The sequence below is a fragment of the Strongylocentrotus purpuratus genome, unplaced genomic scaffold, assembly GCF_000002235.5.
Source record: "Strongylocentrotus purpuratus isolate Spur 01 unplaced genomic scaffold, Spur_5.0 spur5_scaffold_17, whole genome shotgun sequence".
NCBI classification, from domain to species: domain Eukaryota; kingdom Metazoa; phylum Echinodermata; class Echinoidea; order Camarodonta; family Strongylocentrotidae; genus Strongylocentrotus; species Strongylocentrotus purpuratus.
Window position 1 is genome coordinate 21629805 of NW_022145602.1, and position 21994 is coordinate 21651798.

At 39.1% G+C, this 21994-nt stretch overlaps 1 protein-coding gene across 3 annotated transcripts in view; it reads right to left on the minus strand.

Moving 5' to 3' along the window:
• Positions 1-1608: 1608 nt before the first annotated feature.
• LOC753451 (scavenger receptor cysteine-rich domain superfamily protein) overlaps positions 1609-21994 on the minus strand; it is a 32429-nt gene continuing 12043 nt past the window's right edge. Inside the window, exons 2-10 of one of the 3 annotated variants that reach the window (XM_030987913.1) lie at positions 19927-20253; positions 14891-15205; positions 12257-12583; positions 10669-10983; positions 9865-10197; positions 6026-6352; positions 5466-5596; positions 3757-4021; positions 2318-2501 (exon numbers count right to left, since the gene is read on the minus strand). In XM_030987913.1, coding sequence (XP_030843773.1) covers positions 2419-2501; positions 3757-4021; positions 5466-5596; positions 6026-6352; positions 9865-10197; positions 10669-10983; positions 12257-12583; positions 14891-15205; positions 19927-20253 — 2423 coding nt within the window. In that variant the 3' untranslated portion in view covers positions 2318-2418. Of the gene's footprint in view, positions 2502-3756; positions 4022-5465; positions 5597-6025; positions 6353-9864; positions 10198-10668; positions 10984-12256; positions 12584-14890; positions 15206-19926; positions 20254-21994 lie in introns of all 3 variants that reach the window. The other 2 variants (XM_030987914.1, XM_030987915.1) reach the window with 2 other exon arrangements.

The window sequence follows — 21994 nt, forward strand, 5'->3', positions numbered from 1 at the left end:
TTGACGGCGATGCAAGGAAGATTATCGTCATAATATAATGAGTTAGACAACTCCATGAATTTCAATTATGTTTGCGGCGGGTGTCTCATATTTAATGAAATACCAACCCCCCCCCCCCAAAAAAAAAAAAAAATATATATATATATATGTATATATATATTACAACCTTATGTTCTTTTTTTCCTCATCATTTTGTAGGGTCTTTTATGCCAAAGGAATTTCTCTCAGTTTATACGTCTAGCCATTCAGACCTTCACCTTTTATTCTCGAGCTCACTTGTAAATCAATTGATACAGTATTCTTCAGACTCGGACTGTTGATCTTATCAAGACTTTCCTTTGGTTTGGGTCAGGGAGGCACACGTCCCGCCTCAATTTGTTTAGGGGGATCGTCCTCCCCCCCCCCCAGAAAATTTGAAGAAGTGCATACACAAAATGTACAGCAAAGACTGACTAAAGTCTACAACACACTATTAGGCTAGAGAAGGCCCAAGAGTGTACCGTTTAGACTAAATCAATCTTCTCGCTCGGTCGCTACGCTCCCTCGCATAATATCCTTCAAAATGTACAAGTAAATATTCTAAAAAATCTGTATTTTATTGGTTTAACCGTGATACCAACGGGATACAAATTTTCCCTCGCACTTCGCCCCCCCCCCTCCCCTCAGTCATGAAAAGAAATCGCCGCCCCTTGTTGGGTTTATCTTTAGATTTGTCCGGGTCGTCTTATTTTCCAATCCAGATATTGAAGTGGTTCATTCTGGTACTTGTTACAATGTTCGGAACAATCCTGAATATTCTTGTTATTTCTGTAACATCCGGTCCCCTTTCTAATAGATTTATTTCAAATTTCAAATTTCAATTTCAATTATATTTATTTATCATCCAAAAATGTAAAACACATAATCGTAAATACATAATAGATGAATTAAAGGATACCTTCAAATAAAAAAAAAGGCTTTTAAAGAAGAAGACATCTGAACATGATTTAAATGAAAGTTATAATAAAGGCAATACAATTCAAATGTAAATATTTAATAACCTATACAGACACAACGCCCTTTCCCCTTTCAGCAACACTAACAATTTATTTATGTTAAGTTCGTATTTGAAAATCTCCGCGCTAAGTCCCCTTTCTCTCCTTTTCTGGTGAAATATGAATGTTATGAATTTCATCATTATGCTGTATTATGCATTGCCACTCTGAGTCATCCCACCTCTTCTTTATTTTCCTTATTCTCTTTTTCTTTCCATACTGATCTTACACACCCTAATCTCTTATGTTTCTCTCCGCATGTACATTATGCATGTCTCTCCTCTCCTCTCCCCATACCTCTTTCTCCTCCTATACTATTCCCACTTACTTTTACCCGTTTTAATAGATCAGTTTCGTAATCACTTTTAATGCACTAATCTTTGTTATGTACCTCGGTAAAAACTATATATCACTCTTCATGCTTTTTTATTCCATTCTTTCTCAATACACTAACGAAAAACATACAACTTTTCGGAGAATTCTTGGACAGGAGGAGACATCTCTGATGACATTTTAGATGTATAAAACGTTAATTCTTATTAAATTAGAGCTCTTGTTGAAGGCCTTCACATTGTTTAAAATTAGATCCATTTATATCGTTATGCATACGTCAGTTACAATACAATTATAAATGATATAAGTATACAAACCAACTTCATTTTGCACTACAAGAAAGACACTCAAGCAATAAAATGAGAGGCCTACAAAAAATTACTTCGACAATTGAAAATTTTGTCGTTATATTTCAAACAATTTACATATTTAAGAGGCATTAAACGTTTAACTCTTTTAAAGATATAAACACATTATAAAAAAATTAAGTTTACAAAGTCATTCCGTATCTTTGAAATGTTTAAGAGTATATAGTGTATATTTGAAGGGATTATCCTTAAGTCAATCTCAAGGAGAATTTTTGAGAAGAAAACAAATGGGATAATTTGCAGTTAATTTTACCGGATCTTGTATGAATACCCGGCAGCCCGACTTGATGCGAAGACTCGATGAAACCACGTAAGCTGGATTTATTCGTGATTTCTGGATTTAGGGGCTTTATTCTATACTTCATTGGTGTATCAAAATGTGATTGATTCGAAAACTGATCGTCTTTTCCGTATATTGGTTTGAATTCCGGAAACAATACAACCGGGTTCTATTTTAATTTCGGAATTATGAACCCTTTCTCATTTATGGAATTCTGATTTTGTAAAATAAATATCATACATGCATTCGGAATTACAAATCATACTTCATTTTCGGAATCATTAACCTTCGCAGTAACGTATTACCGGAATTACGGACATAATTTGGAATCAGGAACCTTCGGGGAGACGACATGTAGCCACCGGAATGACGCTGATTTTGATCAAAGATTTTCTTGTAGTCCTTAGACATCAACGAATCCGACATCGACTGTAACAACGACCAACACGATGATGAGGGATAATGCCAAACCGTCCAAAGATGAAGCTGATAAACATTTGGAGAACAAAAAAGAAAATGTAAATTAATCATAACAAGAGACAAGGTTAGATAGTTTGCATAGTAGTAACACTAATTTGTACGAAGTATTCAAGCATTGATGTTCTTTGCAAGCTTGATATTTCTAATAACCATGTGACAGGTGACCGATCCATCTCAAAAGTCTATTTAAAGCGATACTAGACTTAAAAACTTTTTGCCCTAGCAAACTATTTATTGCACAGCGCCATCTCGTGATAAACTTGCCAACAGTGTGTAGCCCAAAATCTACTTCCCACATCCCTGTCAGAGGACTCGATGCGAGAACCAACAGCGCAGCTAATCTAGCCATCCTAGCGCTGCATTTGATTGGCTCGAAAGAAAGCTATATGTCATGCGCTAGTCATAACTATTCATAATACGCACGCGCACAGAATCTAATGCGATAATTTATCAAATAAGGAGATTTCGAATATAAAAATTACAAGTGCAAAGCTATGCTTACTTAAGATAAATGACACCGCGAGAAAAATCGGGAGGCTAACTATAAACGAATGACTATACACCCAGGTCTAAATTTGTCAATATTCATTGTAACATATATTGCATTATCTGGCCAATTTGATTATGAATTCTACCACACCGTATCAACGCAAATTTTCATATTCATATTCTTATATTCAAATATTCATATTCTTATATTCTTATATTCATATTCTTATATTCAAATATTCATATTCTTATTTTCAAATAATCATATTCTTATATTCATATTCAAATATTCATATTCAAATAATTATATTCAAATACAGGGCTAGGATGGCTAGGTTAGGCTTAGAAAAATACTGCTACAGCTGACCTGAGCCCGGGGGGGGGGGTACTCACATATTAAGACATAGGCCTACGGGGATGTGCCGCTTTTCCTTTTCACCCCCCCCCCCCCCCCAAAAAAAAAAAAAAACAAAAAAACAAAAAAAAACAAAACAAAACAAACAAAACAAAACAAACAAACAAAACAAAACAAAACAACAAAAAAACTTAAAAATAGGTCCGTTTGTTTAAGTTTCAAAAATGTTCGTGTCTTTTCATGGCAAACATAAAAAAATTGAGCTTTACCTCGAGAAAAAAAAATCCCCAAATTACCCTTAAAAATGGGTAGTGATTTCGAGACTTCAGCAGCACACCCCGTCCGAACCAAACCTGAGCTAGTTTTTCGGTAGTGTTTTCAGAACAGTATGGCGATATTTGGGCATCTTCTTCTTACCTCTCCCGCCGGTGTCCACAACGGGTTCCGTAACGGGGTCAACAACGGGGTCCACAACGAGATCCCGGGTTACACAACGAACTGCCATAGGATTACAATCACTAAGGGGATCCCCCCAGGCTGTGTGTTGACAGCCAAATACGGTGTTACACGTAGTATACAAGATTTGTGTGCTGAACCAGGTCATTGTCCCTTCGCCAACCGTCTGTGTATCAAGACTAGTAGCATCCGTCGTGTCCGTATAACCAAGTTCGGAACATACAAGCTGCACACGCACACAAAGAAAATTAGGAAATTACTAGAGTTGTTAAAAAGAAGAAAAAGGTAGAAACCGAGGAGGGTAGGGGGAGCAAGAACAAGTCAATAAACATCTAAAAGGCCAAAACACTGTCAAAAGTCATTCATTTTTGTGAATTTGATACGGAGTGAGGAAAGTATGGAATCTTAAATTTGCAGCAAGATGGCGACTAGTTAAAACCAATGCACCTTCCCGCCTTCCCATCTTTAAACAAGGCACCTCGACGCGTTTGCACAACTCGCCCCCTCGTTCAAAAAATAAGACGGCTTGTTGAGTTGTTAAAAGTTGTCTTGAACAAATTAAAGCAACTCCGCGAGTCTTTACGATTTGCTTCTCGCCTGTCTGAAACATGGTGCGTTGGTAAGTTCAACAAGACGCCTTCTCGCTGCAGTTTAAAATATCCGTAGTAAATTACGGGTAAAGTACTACAGCAAGCAAGAAAAGTACAACCCATATGTTGTATAGGAACGCTTTCATGTCATCGTGGTGTCGATGGTGTCACTTCATATTGTCTTTGATTACGCTTTATCGTTAGACATTTCCAAAAACACATAGGTCTAAAGACTGATGCTATTTTGTGGTATGTGTTTTGAAAGAGCAAGAATTGGATTGAAAAAAATCATATCTTTACGTTGCAATTATGTGAAAGCGTATTTAAAAACTTTTGTGAAATTACTAGTAGGGTGGTTTTGTAAATATATGTGGAAAATTAGTTAATTATTTAAAACCTAATTTTTTACTCGTATTCAAGTCAAAGGGGTCATAATCGTTTGGCGTAAAATGTTCTTGGAAATCTTTAAAATAAGTTGTCATTTTCGTTTCCGCTATCGATCATGTGCTACGCCTCTGAATATGAAGTTCGTCTACGCGCTTGTAATAGGGACTTCTAGATTTGCACGTCGACAGCTTTGACTGCAACGTGTGACGTCACTGTAAGGCACTGCGCATGCGTCACGTCGTCTCAGTCGGTGATCGAGAATGCGTCAACCTTGATTTTCCTAAATCTAGTACGGTACTAGTATGCCGTGTGCGCAAAAAATATGCAGTTCCTCAGGTAGACAAAGGAACATCCCTTTCCTGCTATTATGTAAAAATGTGTAGAATTACAGGTGTCACATGCACATTCACACGTTCTACACATTTGTACGTAATAGCAGTGAAGGGGTGTTCCTTTGTCTACAAAAGCAATTGTTGAGGGTAGAATGAGGAACCGTATATTTTGTCCTCTTTCTTTGCCCGTCATTTTAAAGTGTTACTTCCTGCATGCATGTATATCGTCAAGTGAAATCTAAAGGATTTCTAATTGTAGTCAACATGGGCAGTTGAATACGTTGACACGCATGATCAGTCGGCGTTCGTCGAGTTCTCGTCCATTCAAAACAAAAGTCCCTAATGTGTACGATGTACGTACTTCAGAATAACCTGCATCCGCGCAAATGTTTCCCCATTGGCCGTCATGGTAGATCTCTACACGTCCTGACTGGTTGTTGATCTCGTTTGTGTTAATGTCGACCAATCTTATCGGATGGTATGCCACAATGTCTGTAAACGCAAAAGAAAAGAGAAAGAAGCCCTATTATTCGTCTTGTGATAGAAAATAACAAATTTAAATAACAAGTTTCTGAACAGTAAACAGTAATTTCACTAGAACCCATTCAAATCATTTCATCATCATTATGCGTAAGACATACCACTTTGATATTATATGATGATTATTTTTTCTAAACAGAAATTAAAACGAAACTCCCTGCCGTTTTACAACTTTCCCTAGATAAAGAATTTTGGGGGCTTCTGGTAACAGACTGGTTGATTTTTGTACCCCGAGAAAAGTAAGTTATATTTTTACAAGCTACCCCGTACCCAAAAGTGGAGGGATGTGTATGTACCCCCCCCCCCCCTTCCCGGATTCGAAGAAGTGCCCTTGGCAGTGAGATAAAACAATGAAAAACCAAAGACAGACATCAGACGTACCACATGGCTTGCACAAAATGCCTGTCTCATAATTAGAACCACGTCTAGTCGTATCAGTCCAGACACTACACTGGAAGCTGCTGTCTAAGGGTTGAAGCTGACACAGGTACCCTGTATCCTGTGAACCTTCTTGGAAAGGCATCTGCGCTACTCCATTGTAATAATTCAACACTTCCTCATACCCCATGGCTTTACAAAGCCTGTCGTAGATAGGATTGTACACAAATGGGGTAGGAATCACCAAAAATCTGACCCATTCTCCGTTCTTGTAGGTTTCCACCCGTCCTTGCTCTGAGAACTCACTTCCAGTCATCCGCAAGTCCAAATCTTGTTTTAAAACAATAACAATTAAAAATATAACAATAATCACATCAACAACATTAATAATAAATATCATAATAATAATAATAATGAAAGTAACTATCATTACAACAGTATGGGTAATAATATAATGGGAGAAGTCTTGTGTAGCGCTCATGATTTGAATATTACCATCGGCTTTTTTTTAGCCATTACAACTAAAAGAATTCATTTCTGCTGGATATGAATTTAACTCACTTGGTTGGAGAGTGTCAAAGTGCTGCTCAGTGATTTGAAGCTCGTGGTTCATAGACCAGAGACTTATCCGGTGGACTACAGCGCCTCTACGCATACCATGATTATAATGATAAAAGTTCATTCTTTTATAGCGCATTTAAGGACCGCAGGCCCGGTCAATGCAGGGACGTGATAGAGAAGGACTGGAATCAAGCCGCTCTCTTTTGACCCCATGCTCCAAGCCGCCGAAAAGTTATGCGCTAATCTGCAACTGTTGACCAGGTGGTGAGATAAAAGAGCGCATGAAATTTTAGGAATTAGAATTCCTACATCAGAAAATGGTATCACTGCAACTGTTCGCTGTCCCTTCCAATGATTTGTCATCCATTGTTGAATGTGTAAAGAGTAGAACAAGCGAACACAAACTTGTGTACTTTCATCCTTTTTTAAACTTGAAAAATACAAAAAAAACACGCGAAAACACGCATTAGCAAACTTAATGTTATTGAAGATTGTAAACCATGGATCAAATAACGGGACATTAAAGCATGCACAAATTAGCGCATCATCCTAAAATATTGAGTTTTTGACAGGATGTAATTTTTCTTTTACCAACTCTGGAACACAAATTAAAGGAAGGACGGAGTTTTAAATTTGAAAATTTGTTTGATGCACTATTCCCAATAAAATCCCCATAAAAAGTTTTTGATTTACACTGAAATTTTGCCGGTAATTTAATATTTTGTAATAAATGTAAAACTGGTGCCTGGCTTCCGAAAGTCCCCGCAGTGGAAGCGCGGTTCGGAGCATGGAACTTCAAAGCCAAGTGGAATGTTACACATCCCATTGTTACGCTTTAGAACTCAAGAATGCGTTTGAATAAATTACAAGAGTTTCGCCTCCTTTTCTTTCACCTCCCTGGTCAATGTGATAGCTGTACAGATACATATGGTGTTGCATACCCGCGGTTTACAGATATCGATTGCTGTATAGCTGTTAGAAATAAACAATAATAAATGTCACTCTGTGGCGCTTGGAATTTGCGTTTGCGTTGCGTTGGGAATATTTTTGGTTCGATCTCGTACAGGACTATTGTGTTGGTTGTATGATGGTCTGCTTCATGTAAACCGGACACCCATAAATAGTTCAGTCATTATTATCGAGATTTAATTTAATTTATTTATAATCTTTTGTCAGGGAAGTAGTGGTCTTCCTTGGGGCTCTGAATAAACATGAACATATTTAAATCAAAAAGCATAACGTTTATACAGAACAGTTCAAAAAAATCCATAGTACGATTAGAAAGATATGACACAGCAAAAATAGACGTGGCAAAATTAATACTCGTTTGCAAAAAAAAAATATATCATTAACCTAGTTCAACGGTAACGTCAATAGAAAAATATTTATTAAGTCGAAAATGTTAAAGAACATGCACGTAGTGTATGTTTGGCTTATCCATTTACAAATTACAACCTTGTTTAAACAATCTTTTAAATTAATTTACAGAGCAAACCGTTCTCATCGAATTAAACGTACAGTAATATATAATATATATGATAATAGTACAGTAATATATAATATACTATACCTCGTGAAATACGTAAATTGAAACACTTTTTAACGTAAATACAAAAAATATTTGATGGACCTATAGTGGTATTATTTTTTACATGTAATTGTTATTAGTTTTACTTGTTATTATAGCTAAAATTAAATCATAAGACTTTTTATATTTGATTATTTGGTCAGCCGCATAATATATGGACCACCTCTTTCCTGGCTGCTACCAGCCTTAGCAATTTCCCTTGTATTATTCATGTTTGTAGTTGCCTTGTATGATGGTCATGTACATCCAGGCGCGGATCCAGGGGGGCGAGGGGGCCTTGGCCCACCCCCCCCCCCCCCCCCGGCAAAAAAAAAGAGATAGAGAGAAGGAAAAGTAGAAGAGGGAAAGAGGAGAGAAAGGGAGAAAAAAGAAGAGGAAGAAGAAAAGAAAAGAGGGAAGAAGGAGATCGGGGGCAAAAGGACTTGCCTCCCAGGCTGTTGCCTTCAAGTCTCCCCCCCCCCCCACACTTTTTTTTTAAAAGTATATTAAAGAGAAATAGAAAGAAAGAGAGCGAGAAAGACAAAATAGTTAATTGACGGTCATTTAATGCCAAAAAACCCTGATTTCTGGGGGCTCTGCCCCCTGGACCCCACGCCAAATAGTGTCCTGTCAGTGTCACAAATAATAAGGTATCAAAAATGCTCATCTGACCGTAATTAAACGCCTAAAACCCCTAGGCTTCCGGGGGCTCTGCCCCCTGGACACAACCAAGAGCCCTAAGACGGGCCCCTTGATACTCATCTGACCGTAATTGAGTGCCTAAAACCCTTGTGATTCCGGGGCTCCGCCCCCTGAACCCCAAGCCAATTAGTGACCTGCCACTGTAACAATTAGGTATCGAAATATTGCTCATCTGACTGTAATTAAAACCTTAAACACCTGGTCCAACCCCCCATTAATGCCGGCCAAAAAAAGAGAGGAGTGAAAAGGAACAGGACGTACGAAGAAAAGGGAATATACAAAAAACATTTTTGAAATTCAGACAAGGATTCAGAGTCGAGAACGGTACAACGAATCGTCTTCTTTCTCTAATGAATTAATTAAACGTCAAAGCTTCCGAGCTTCGCGCGGGGGACGGGAGGGGAAGCTGAATTCAGACGAGGATAATTTTCGAGAACGGTACAACGAATCTTCTTCTTTCTCTAATAATTAAATGAAACGTCTAAGCTTCCGCGCTTCGCGCGGGAGGGGGAAACTGAATCTAGACAAGGATTAAAAGTCGAGAACGGTACAACGAATCGTCTTCTTTCTCTAATGATTCAATGAAACGTAAAAGCTTTCGCGCTTCTCGCGGGATTGGGGAAACATAATTCAGACGAGGATTATTTTTGGGAATGGTACAACGAATCGTCTTCTTTCTCTGATAATGTATTGAAATGTCAAAGCTTCCGCGCTTTGCGGAGGAGGGAAGGGGGAAACTCGCCCCTCCCTGCACCCACCCACCCCTAATTACGTCACCACTGTTGGTCACCATTATGTACCAATATTTGGCTCGCAAAATTTCAAATTTGGGCCTCCCCCCTAAGAAATCCTGGATCCGCGCCTGTGTACATCATTATGATTGATTAAACCTACCCGAAGGCAGGTAAGAATGAGCGGGGGCGCACTGGGATATTGCTTTATGTAAACCCAACACCCATAAAAAAAAAATTGTCCTGTCATTATTATCAAGATGATGAGACTGATATATTACCTTTATTTGGTCCGCATCTGACTTGAGCAACGTTTTCAGGAGCGCACGAGGTCGAGGTGTCTCCCTTTGTCACAGTACAGTCTTCTAGTCTTTCCTCATCACCATCACACACAATATCCCATTGGAAGATATCAGTAGAATCCTCTGGTTCTAGATCGACTACTTTGGTTGCTGTACCACCTTCGTATCCTAGCATACGACATGTCACAGCGGCTTCCTTGTCAGTCCATGTTTGATCACAAATCAAGGCACGTCGACCCTCCACTCGGTAATACACCACGCCCTCATAGGAACCTGCACCGCTTACAAAGTCAATCAATGAGTCGTCGTTTGCTAGACAGGACAGAAGGAACGAGATTGAAACAAAAGATGATAACTTCAGGGCACTCTTGCATAGAAATGTATATTTCAAACACAACTAATTATGTTTTTTCATAAAAATTTAAACGATAAGTACGAATAAGTGATTCTGATATTCTTACCTGAAATAGTTAGAAAGTTTCATAAAGACATTAGGTAGGTAATTGGCCTGAAGGAACACAGACCTACCTCAAATACACCTGCCTTTAACATATAGGCTAGTTTAGATATGAGATGATAAACCGCGAAGTTCTTTTTTCCCTCTTTTTCATGCCGACATATTTAATTGTGTATCCTTCACCTTTTATAAGGCATTTGTTTCCTGCATTTTCAAAAATTAAGTTACATGACTTGTCATCACACAGCGGATGTTTATTTTTCACGCGGTGATTCACCGCGTCATATCTGAGCGAGCCTTTGAAAACGTTACCACACCACGCTCACCAAAACATTCGACGCCAGCGTCTTGAGTGTGATCGCAGTCCGATCGCGATTCTGGGACCAACTCACTCCGACAATCGCTAAAACTGTCTTCATCTCCAGTGCAGTGTACGCCGTCGAATATCTGTAGGGTACCCCCTCCTCCGATGGTTAAGAATCTTCGCGCTCCTCGATTAAAACCAAGATCACGACAGACCACGTTAGCTGCAGCCTGGTCCCACGTACTGTTACATATGGTACCTTTCCATCGTTTGTTGACGGTCACTTCTACTCGACCGTATTCAGGGTAACCAGGAATCGGGTTGACGATATTGAGTGCTGTAAACAGTGGAATTACATAGATACAAATTTAGAAAACCGAATACAGGCAAATACTTAGAAAATAGCATTAATTCACAGTGAGTAAAACGCCGATAATATTTTTATCGTAGAATAACGCTTTGGTTCAGTTATCGTTAAAATCCATTAAGGAAGTCTCCTGTTAAGATCATTCCAAATGGCGAACATCAAATAAATATATCCAGAGCATTAACTTTTAAAAAGTTTCATCGAAAAGTACAGGAGGTTGATGTTTGGAGATAATCCTCGACGTTTGCACACACTGCCACGCAATGAACGATGATCGAGGGCAATATATTCACTGTGGTTATTTGATTGTACATGTATTTGGTTTCAGAAATAGTGTCACATTTATATTAAAATTTAACTATAGCCTCGGTAAAAGATATAATCAACCGGTGGATCCCAGATAATTTCATGTAATGTTTCAGACCAAGTTTAATAACATATCATCTGAAAGATAAGAACAATTTAATAACACCGAGCAAAGATCGAATCCCGATCTCTCCGATGAGAGCCTAGAGCCTTAATCAGTATACCACAGTGCCAGATCTTTCGTATATTAAAGGCAAAGTATGTCCTAACAATATTCAGTGGTTTTCCTGGTACATCTTTTTAATGCACACTTATTTTTATTTTTTTGAAGGTCACTCAAACATGCGGTACAATAGGAGTCATATTTTTGCACATGGGAAGTGGCCAAGAGCTATTGTAGAAATTTGTTTCTGTGTTTGAAAATCATGGGTGAATGATGTACGTGAACTGTGAATAAAGTAGGTGACAGCTATGACTTAAAACTGTGTATGAAAATAGAGGGTCAAAATTGTGGGTAGAAACTATGTGTTGTGTGTGTAAAATTTCCAACTGAAAACTTTGAAGAAAGTGGTTTTGGTTGAATTGTTGATGAAAACTATGGCCCTTTTATATTAATGCTATTAGGGAACTTTAGATAAACATTGTGAAAACTGTAGATGTTAAATGGCGAAAACTTTGGTTGAAAGCTGTGGGGTTAAACCGGCTTAAATCCTTATTAAGTGACGTGTGTGAGCTGTCGTAGAAACAAAATGAGAGGAAAATATGGTTGACATCTCTGTATTGCTATTACAGAAGGTCTGCTAAATTTTGATCTATGCACGCTAAACTAACTTAACACTTTTTTTCAGTTTGATAGAGAGAGAGGGGCCGGGGAAGAGAGGGGGAGGTGTGAGGGGCACATAACAGTCACCTAGGGAGGTAGAGGAGAAGGACTTACCTTTTTGTCCATCTTGACACACAACAAATGGTCTAGCCTCCTGACTGCACTCTCCCTGATAGGCCCATTCTATCTGAGGACAATCGGTGAAGTATTCTTCTTCTCCTGTACAGCTGATTGTGTTCACAATCGTACTCGGTGGAATCACTGGACCTCCTGTCGTGCTAGCTATATATACTGCATCTTGAAAACCACTGTTGATGCAGAATATACGAGCTGCGTTGATGTCCCAATTGTCCAAGCAGAAGGATCCCCAGGTCCGTCCATAATATACAGAAGGAATACCGGCGAAATTGGAATCTACTGACACCCATCTAATGCCCACAGCTGCGAGGAGTGTATTGAAAGTAAGGTAGTAAACAAAACGGACATTGAACAATAATAAACATAACATTGGTTTGAATTTGAAAATGGGATCTAATAATGATATTCTGTGTGTACATTGTAATAAACAGTAAGTCATGCCTCCATAATAGTTTTATTAAAACAAAAGAAACAAATTCAAGATCATATTAAAGATATGCTCTGTACACGTAGCAGATATGTAAAAACTTGTAAAACGAAAAATGCACAAATGCAAAAGATACTACATAGTCGCTTACATGTACATTCAAAATGACAAATAAACAAACAATTACAAAAAATATTGATCCATATGACATCCGTTTCTTGTATCATGCTCATACATCATACGTAGGGTATAGAGTTTTCGTTGTACGTCGGTCTTGTAGACCTTTTGAATCTTTCTATCATGTATTTATTTATTCCGTATGCTGTTGCTTGGTGTGACAAACATTATGGCTTGCCCTACCTAACAACACATTATATACCCAATTTGTACTCTGACTACTGAGTTATTATTCGTAACAGCTAGTGAATGATAAGTCATATCGAGTGACTTTACAAAGACGTATTCAATAATTTCGATTACTTTAATTGCGAAAATTCAAGCCCGTTGCTACAGTGATTTCCATGGTGAACATGATGCGCAGGCTTTGATGTTTAGAACCAGGAACCTTAGTGTCGTTTCAGAAAATCGGCATACAAGTTCGCAATAGACCAGTTCACGGTTAGCACATTACTGCAATGACCCCGAATATCCACACATCTTCAAAACATAAAGAGGTCCTCCTTTGTATAGTTTGAAATAATCACTCCTACAGCGATGGAGGTGCTACATAAATGACCTTTGTTTCCCCTTTTCAAAGAATACTTCCACCTGTGTATCATGGAGTGCATAAATGAATAATGATTACATAAGTTTCATGAGCACGTATCCAGTATTTCGTCTCCATGTATCATGGGTGACGATCCCGGGGGGATGGGGGGATATATCCCCCCCCCCCCCCCAATATTTCAGGTGGGGGGATGGCCTGTACAATCATTCCCCCCAATAATTCACCATAAAAAAAATCAAGAGAAAAATTAATGATAAGAGCCCGATGAGAGTAGTTAATGGTTATTACTCGCAAGATGACCATCAATATACACATTTTGGTATCTCATTTTCATAATACATACATTATATACGAAGTAAATGAGACAACCGTATATTATGAGACAAGAATAAATTGAATTCTCGCTCATACGGCTTCATCAGGAATTGATGAATTTATTCAATTTGTTCAATCAACAGCATCATAGAAATGCAGTGCGCCAAATAAAAAGCAACGAGCTAAATGGTAAGCGCGAAGCGCAAAAGTAGCAATCTGCAATGCACATCAGACAATACTGGACAGTGTAAACATAGATGAACTCTGTGATTAATTAGTAATGAGATCGGAGACAAGGAGAAAGCTTCCACGCTTTGCGCGGGAGCGGGGAAACAGAATTCAGACAAGGATTTAGAGTCGAGAACGGTACAACGAATCGTCCTCTTTCGCAAATAATTTAAAGAAACGTCAAAGCTTTCGCGCTTCGCGCGGGAGGGGGGGGGGGGGAAACTGAATTCAGACAAGGATTAAGAGTCGAGAATGGTACATCGAATCGTCTTCTTTCTTTAATAATATAATGAAACGTCAGAGCTTCCGCGCTACGCGCGGAGGAAGGGGAACTTGATTGAAACAAGGATTAAGAGTCGAGAACGGTACAACGAATCGTCTTCTTCCTCTAATAATTTAATGAAACGTCAAAGCTTCCGCGCTACGCGCGCGAGCGGGAAAACTGAATACAGACAAGGATTAAGAGTCGAGAATGGTACAACGAATCGTTTTCTTTCTTTCCTTAATAATCTAATGAAACGTCAAAGCTTCCACGCTTCGCGGAGGAAGTGGAAACTCCCCCTCCCTGCACCCAACCACCGAGGGAGCGCGTTTCGCGTGCTCACTACCGCCCACCTAAAATAAAATCCTGGCTACGCCCTTGGAGAGGGGTGCAACCTACCACACGCTTCTACCTCTTGGCTGCATTGATCCATTGCCGAAAATATTTTGGCACTTATCATCCCCCCCCCCCCCCCAACCACGGATACAAATCGACACCCTTGTCTGCAATGACCTTTATCTGCTCATGCTCAGACTGCAACCGTAAACTGGCTTATTGAAACGTGTTTAAAATGTAATAGACGCATTTGATTGGGTTTTTGTAATGAACTTGACGCGCGAATATAAAGTTGGCACTTCGGTATATACTCACGGGGTTTGCATTGTACCCCAACATCCTGCGCATGCATACATCTATCAGGTGTCCAGTCATCATCCCTCTCACATTCATCTAATCTATGTTGTTGGGAACATCGAAGGCCTCCGAGCACTATCGGCAGGTCGTCTCCTCCAGAAGCAGGGAAGGCATCATGGACGCTAAGAGGATCGAATCCGAGTCGGATACATGCCACTGTGTTGTCGGATTGGCTCCAGGTTTGGTTGCACACAGTTCCCCAGCCTTGGCTCTCATCCAGGTATTCCAGTCTGCCTTTGCCAAATGATGTAACATCCCCCAGTCTTACAGAACCTACGTACATTGTTAAAAGGATATCACAATGTGTTAAGAAAAGTCTACAGCGGAACATCACTCAACAACTAAATTTTCTTAGATTTGGGGACAATTGTGCAACCCAGGGACCCACCAGACGATCATGATTTTGGACGCCTGTATTTTTCACGACAAACAATTGTATTATCATCTTTGTTGGTGTTGTTCTTATTATCATTTTATCATCATTATTATTAGGACTTAGTATCAGGTATTAGGCGTCACCTGTTCCTGGGAGGGGGAAAGCGAACTGAATCAAAGGACTTCCGATGTATTAAACTGCATGAATTCGAAATGTGCTAGGGGGACCACTACACAGGCCTTGGGTATCCATCTTGCTCTTATACGAAAAGCAGTAGGGTCTTGATGTACAAAAGTGATGACTCTCCCCTACTCTGGGCCTCCATTTAACGTCCTATCCGAGGGACGCGGAGTGTCTTCCATTATAACATAACCTGCGTCTATCGAACAGAATGAAAAGCTCACTTTTGTTTAATGGCTTGAATCCTAGGAGCTAGTGTTACTGTTTGACAGCAAGGACAACCCCACATTCTACCCAGGGAGCTACAAATCATGGACTTAATATTGGCCCGAACTGTCACTGGTTTTATCAAATATCAGACACACCTGCTCAGGAACTGCCCTTCCAAAGTTCTCAAGGTCTGGCCACTGTCCGATCATCATCTCAAGTGACATCAAGCTTCAACTTTCCAACCTACCAAGGAAAAGACGGAATTTCAGAAAAGCTGACTTGTCCAATGTCAAGGAACTCACACACAAGCTATTCCATCTCGTCCTTCATACCCCTCCATCAGCAATGTGAATGACTCCTAATCTGCTTTCTGCTCCATGTTACATCTGGCGGCAAAATTCTGTATCCCGAGGGGCAGAAGACACCCGTATAATTCATGCTGGGACGCAGAATGCGACCATGCATCTGTATGAATCTACACTAAGTCCAACACCATTAAACAAAGAGAAGTTGTAGGGAACGACCTGCTGATATTACTAGGAGAAAAGATTTTACCCAATCTAGAAGTGAGGCCTGGACTACCATCAAAATAATAATAACTATTTCTTATATGGCGCTTTTCAGGAGGGCCCTATCAAAGCGCTTTACAGATATATATATTATTACCCCGGTCATCGGATTCAGGCTTACCCGCACATAATGTATGCACATTCTCCACTCCCTGGGGAGCATTCCAGCCAGGCGTCATTTTTAAAAGCGCACACTTGCTAATCTAAGCACATTAGCTTTCGCATCCTACCGGGTACCCATTTAACACCTGGGTGGAGAGTGGCAAATGTAGATCAATGTCTTGCCAAAGGACATTAGTGCCGCGGTGGGACTTGAACCGCAGACCTTGTGATCCACAGTCCGGTGACATATCTACTCGTCCACGACACCTCTACAATCTACACCAAGTCCAAGACCATTGAACAAAGCTCACTGGTCGAAGCAGTGCTCCAAAACACTGTCTTGTTACTGCAAACTCCATCGCTTCAGTCCTAGTTAAAAATGGAAAGTGGCAAGATAAAACCACTGAGGCCCAAACCCACTCTCGCTCAGTGAATTCTGAGATAAAGAAACTGATGACTACATCCACTATTCCATCAAACAGGAAAACCGCTAAAGTTTTTACCATTCTGAAGCCCAAGAAGCCTGCAAACGAATCCAAAAGCCATCGTCCAATCAGTCTGCTATCTCACATCTACAAGATACTTAAAAGGCTGTTACTTGCCAGAATCGTCGACACTATCGAAGAGAAGTTACTTACTACCCAGGCAGGTTTTAGGAAATTAAATCAACCACCAACCACGTCCAGCTCGCCAACTACGTAGAGATGGCCTTTCAGAAGAAGCAGAAGTTTGGTGCAGTTCTTTTCGACCTTACTGCGGCATTTGACACAGTATTGCACCGTGGCTTAACCTTCATCATCCTGCAGACCATTCCATATGTAAGGATTGCCAAATTTACCATGCTGTTTGTACAAGAACAGGTAATTTGTTCTTGTAACACCAATTGGCGAATACAGCAGAAAGAGTAGACTCGATCCGCAAATTTGTGCCGCAATGCTCTGTTCCCGCTCCGATACTATCAGACATCTATGTCTGTGATATGCCCAAGGGGGATACATGCAGTATTCCTATGCATACGACACCTCACTGGGGTTTGATAACTCCTCCTTCGAGGCAATCGAAACATCACTGAAGAAGGACCTGAGCATGCTAGCTGAGTTCTTCAACATATGGCATCTCAAGATGAGCATACCGAAGACTGTATCTTCAGTCTTCCATCTGGCAAACATATGCCTCAACCTAGAATTGATTAGCTTACTTAATGTGACTAGGCTAAATTTCGTTCCCACACTAAAGTACCTAGGTGTCACTTTTGATCGAAGCCCCACCTTCCACGAGTATGCCAAAGCCACAGCTCAAAAGACCCAAGTCAGATTATCTCTCCTAAAGAAGCTTGTTGGGACGAAATGGGGAGCTGATTTCATCACCCTTCGCACCTCCACCCTAGCACTTGCATTCTCCACCGCCGAGTATGCCGCACCCGCATAGAGCCACAACACCCATGTACACAAGGTCGATGTTGTCCCCAATGATGCTATAAGGCTAATCAGCGGAAAACTCACTCGAACACCTGTCATCTTGCCAATACTATCTGACATACCACCAGCTCAGCTCAGACGAGATTTGCAATACATTAAGTTTTCCCCAAAGCATAACAGAAATGACTGCCTTGTTCCGGCCCCCTCTGCCTTTGACGGACAGTGTCTCCCTTGAAGACACTCTGCAACACAGGCTGCTGAGCTGCCGCTTAAGAAGCCCCCCCCCCCCCCCCCCCCCGCCCCTCCATCTAACCCACCTGGATAGCAAAACACTGGTCAGGCCAGTAGAATTCTTCTACTACTAACTTGAAGGAGTTCCTTCAAGAGCCCTGTGCAGAACCAAGTGGCAGTGACCTCTCAAGAAAAGCCAGGGTTAACCTCAATTGTTTCAGAACTAGAGTAGGCAGTACACCATATTTCCTGCATAAAATTGGAGATGATATATAGCCAAACTGTGTCTGTGGAAAGATCAAAACTATGGATCACGTCACCGATGCTTGTCATATCTACAAATCCCCTCATGGTGCTTCAAGAGCTCGATGATGAAACCGTCAGTTGGTTAAATAAGGATCTTCCTATATTTTTAGATGATCTACTCCTTGATATTCTTCAGACGAACGAACGAGTGCAGTATGGCTTTAACACTGAATATTAGACCCAAATAGTATTTTGTTGTTTGGGGGTATAGTAATGATAATAATAATAATAATAATGATAATAATAATATTTATTATAATAATGATAATGAATAAAAATGTAGTAATAATGATTTAGGTCGCTTCAAATCAATTAAAAGTTTATTTCCTTTCAAAAGGTTAAAGATAAACTTTAGTACTGGTAATGCGATTGCATTGTGAAAGAAAGGTGTGGAAAGGATCAGAAACAGTTGATCATGTAGCATGTAAGTATTGGTGTGGACTGCAAGGTTCTGGATTCATCAACATCATAATAAATTTGACCGAGTCTTGGTAAAGTAACAAGCACTTACACAGAAAGCTATATTTGGGACAACACTCATGGTGTCGGGGCTGGTACTACCTTGTTTTTCTTGTCTTCTTATGCTCATTACTCAGCCAGTATACATTTTCTTCCAAAATTGTTTGGCACATGTCATTTATTTGTAATCTTGAACATTCAGTGTAAGTTTCGTTTGATTCTGTGAGAATTAATTTTCTTTCTTTTTTACCAGAACTCAAGTTTATCTTAAAATATAGATATAAAGTTTTGCGAGCATAAACTTATAAACAAAAAAGAAATTTATATAAAGAGTCAGATCTACATGTATATATTTTCAGAAATTAGAATGCACAATGAATAAAAGCGCATGGAATGTGGACACGAGTTTAATTTAATTAAAGATGGTCACTTACAACAATTATAAACAGAACAAAATAAAGAAGAGAAAAAACAGTAGTAGGATTAGTAGTGGTAATAGTAGTGGTGGTTTTAATAGTGATAAGAATAACAACAATCGCGATAATATGCCATTTTTATGATAAATAGGACTAATATTATATAATATATTACATTACATACAATATGTAATATATATATATATATATATATTTATATGGGTATGTGTGTGTGTATGGGGTATATATATATGCAACAATGGAAATACCCGCATTTAAATGGTTATTTGGATTCGACGGACCGTGAGTCGACTTCTGAGCTTCGAAAAAAATCATGCATAATGATATGTGGATTTGTATAGATGAATACATGAACGAGTACTACACAGTAATTAATCTCTGACGATTATAAGGATGAAAATTGTCAATTCTTATAATAATGGAAATGACTATAACAAATATATGTGAGATGAATGCCAATGAGGATGTTCATAATATTATGAGACAGACAAACAGAAGCCCACCTCAAAGTATATGACCTTGTGGTACCCGTATATGTATTCACCTATACATAACTATATACGTACTTGTCTGCATAATTTTTTGTTAAGTTCAGAAGGCGACTCAGGATCGGTCGACCTGGGGATCGCCAGACCCCATATCAACTTTCATGATAGTATTCCCAATTCAGAAATATATATAATATGGCTCGGGGTAACAGACTAACCTGTAGAAGTACAGACCACGCCCACGTCTTCCGAATGTTCACAAGCGGTGGTTCGAATCGCACTGTGTGTGCATTCAAACAGGCTAACCTCATCACCAGTACATTGTACCATATCCAGTAGTACATCGCCTTCTCCTTGCCCAAAATGACCGGCTATTACAACCTCATCTGCTCCAGTATATCCCAATTGTTTACACAGCACGCTTGCCTCCCTGATGGTCCAAAGATTATCACAAACGCTGCCCCATTGTCCTTGGTAATAAACTTCAACTCTTCCCTCTGATTTACGAGATCCATCAACCAGACGGGCGCCGATACTTTCAGGAGCTGTTTATTGAAGATAGAGAAGATATAATTAAATGAAGGAGAGAGAAATCGGTATGATTAAAAGAATAAATGACATGGATTGAAGAGATAAATGGCAAGACATAACAACAAAAGCAGGGTGTACGACTTGTCAAATGACCACAGATGTAATCCTACAGTATAGGTCCTTTCCGAGCAAATTTGTTTAAAAAATAATACAGACATCTGCACAGTATTGATATGTGAACACACCTCGCCCCAATCGTTTTGATGCTTACATAATTGTGACTCACACAGTGACACACTGAGCACACGAAACATCACGGAGTTTATTCACTAGATAATAAAAAATAGAACAGAATACAGCTAAACATATATATATATATATATATATATATGATCATTATGTAAATAAAATTCTCGTGTTGAGGGATACATAAATAAAATTAAAAAAGAAGATTGATCGCTGTTATTTCTTTTAGCTGCATAGCATTCCCAAGGAAACACGCCTGGTTAATCATATATATCCTTTTGTGAATTGCCTTGGAAACGCTATAATAAGGATTATAATTCATTGAGAAAGACTGTAGGTAACGTCGAAATATTCTGAGCTTTATAAATAGAGAACTGTCGAATTACAAAGCTTGATAATTTTGTTGTTGAACTTTCGCGTCACGATGTTATTATGCCCACACGTGAACTTGATATCGGATACAGGGTATATAAAACAATTATTTGAATACATAAGTAAAAATATTCATGCAATGGATATACATAATCTTTATGTAAACAATGCATAGTGGAAAACAAACGGCCATCAAAAAAAGAAAGAAAGAAAGCGAGAGAGAGAGAGAGAGAGAGAGAAAAGTAAAAGAGGAAAAGGGACAAGGGAGAATAGCATTCAGATAGTATCACGTGGAACACTTAGGCCAGAATTCACAAAGGAGGTTTGTCGACAAACCTTGGTTTTCGTGCGTCATATGACGCGTTCCGACGCGTTTTTACAAACCAGGTTTGTAAAAAAAAACGCGTCATAATTTATGACGTACGAAAACCGAGATTTGTCGACACACCTCCTTTGTGAATTCGGGCCTTTAAGTCTACGGAGACCAACCACTTTGACAAAAATCTTGACAACTGAGATTTTAATGTTGTAAGGTCCAATATTAAATGCTATAAAATACTAGCTGTGTGTACACTGTTGCCCAAGGAGTTGGAACACAATGATCTGATCTCTTTTTATGACGTGATTGTGAGAATATAATTTATTCATGACAGACATATTTTATACGAGAACTGGAGAAATAAATGTCCATGTATAATCACCAATTATATAGATAGAGGCATTAATAATACACATTATTTAGTAGAATTAGAATAACAGGTTTAATTTCAAAACAAAAACCACCCGGTTCCATCATACAATGAGTGAATATGTGTGTTTTGTGGGTTTTTTCCCCCATCAGGAGAACGTATTGTGATATCTCTTTGTTAGAAAACAACAGTTCATAATTCAAAATTTAAAATCCCTCTCTCTCTCAACAAAAAAAGAAAAATCGAATGATCACTGGCGTTACCTCTAAAAAGTGAAAATGTAGTAAACATTTAGTGAAATTCACTCTAATTTGTCTTTCTAGAGACCACTTTAAAGAGAAGGTTGAGTTTTTGGAAGAGGTGAAAAATAAGTTGTGAGCGTTAGCATTCTTATTATGCAAGTGTGGAAGAACATCAGATAAGACATGTTCCCTGAAAAGCATGGCTC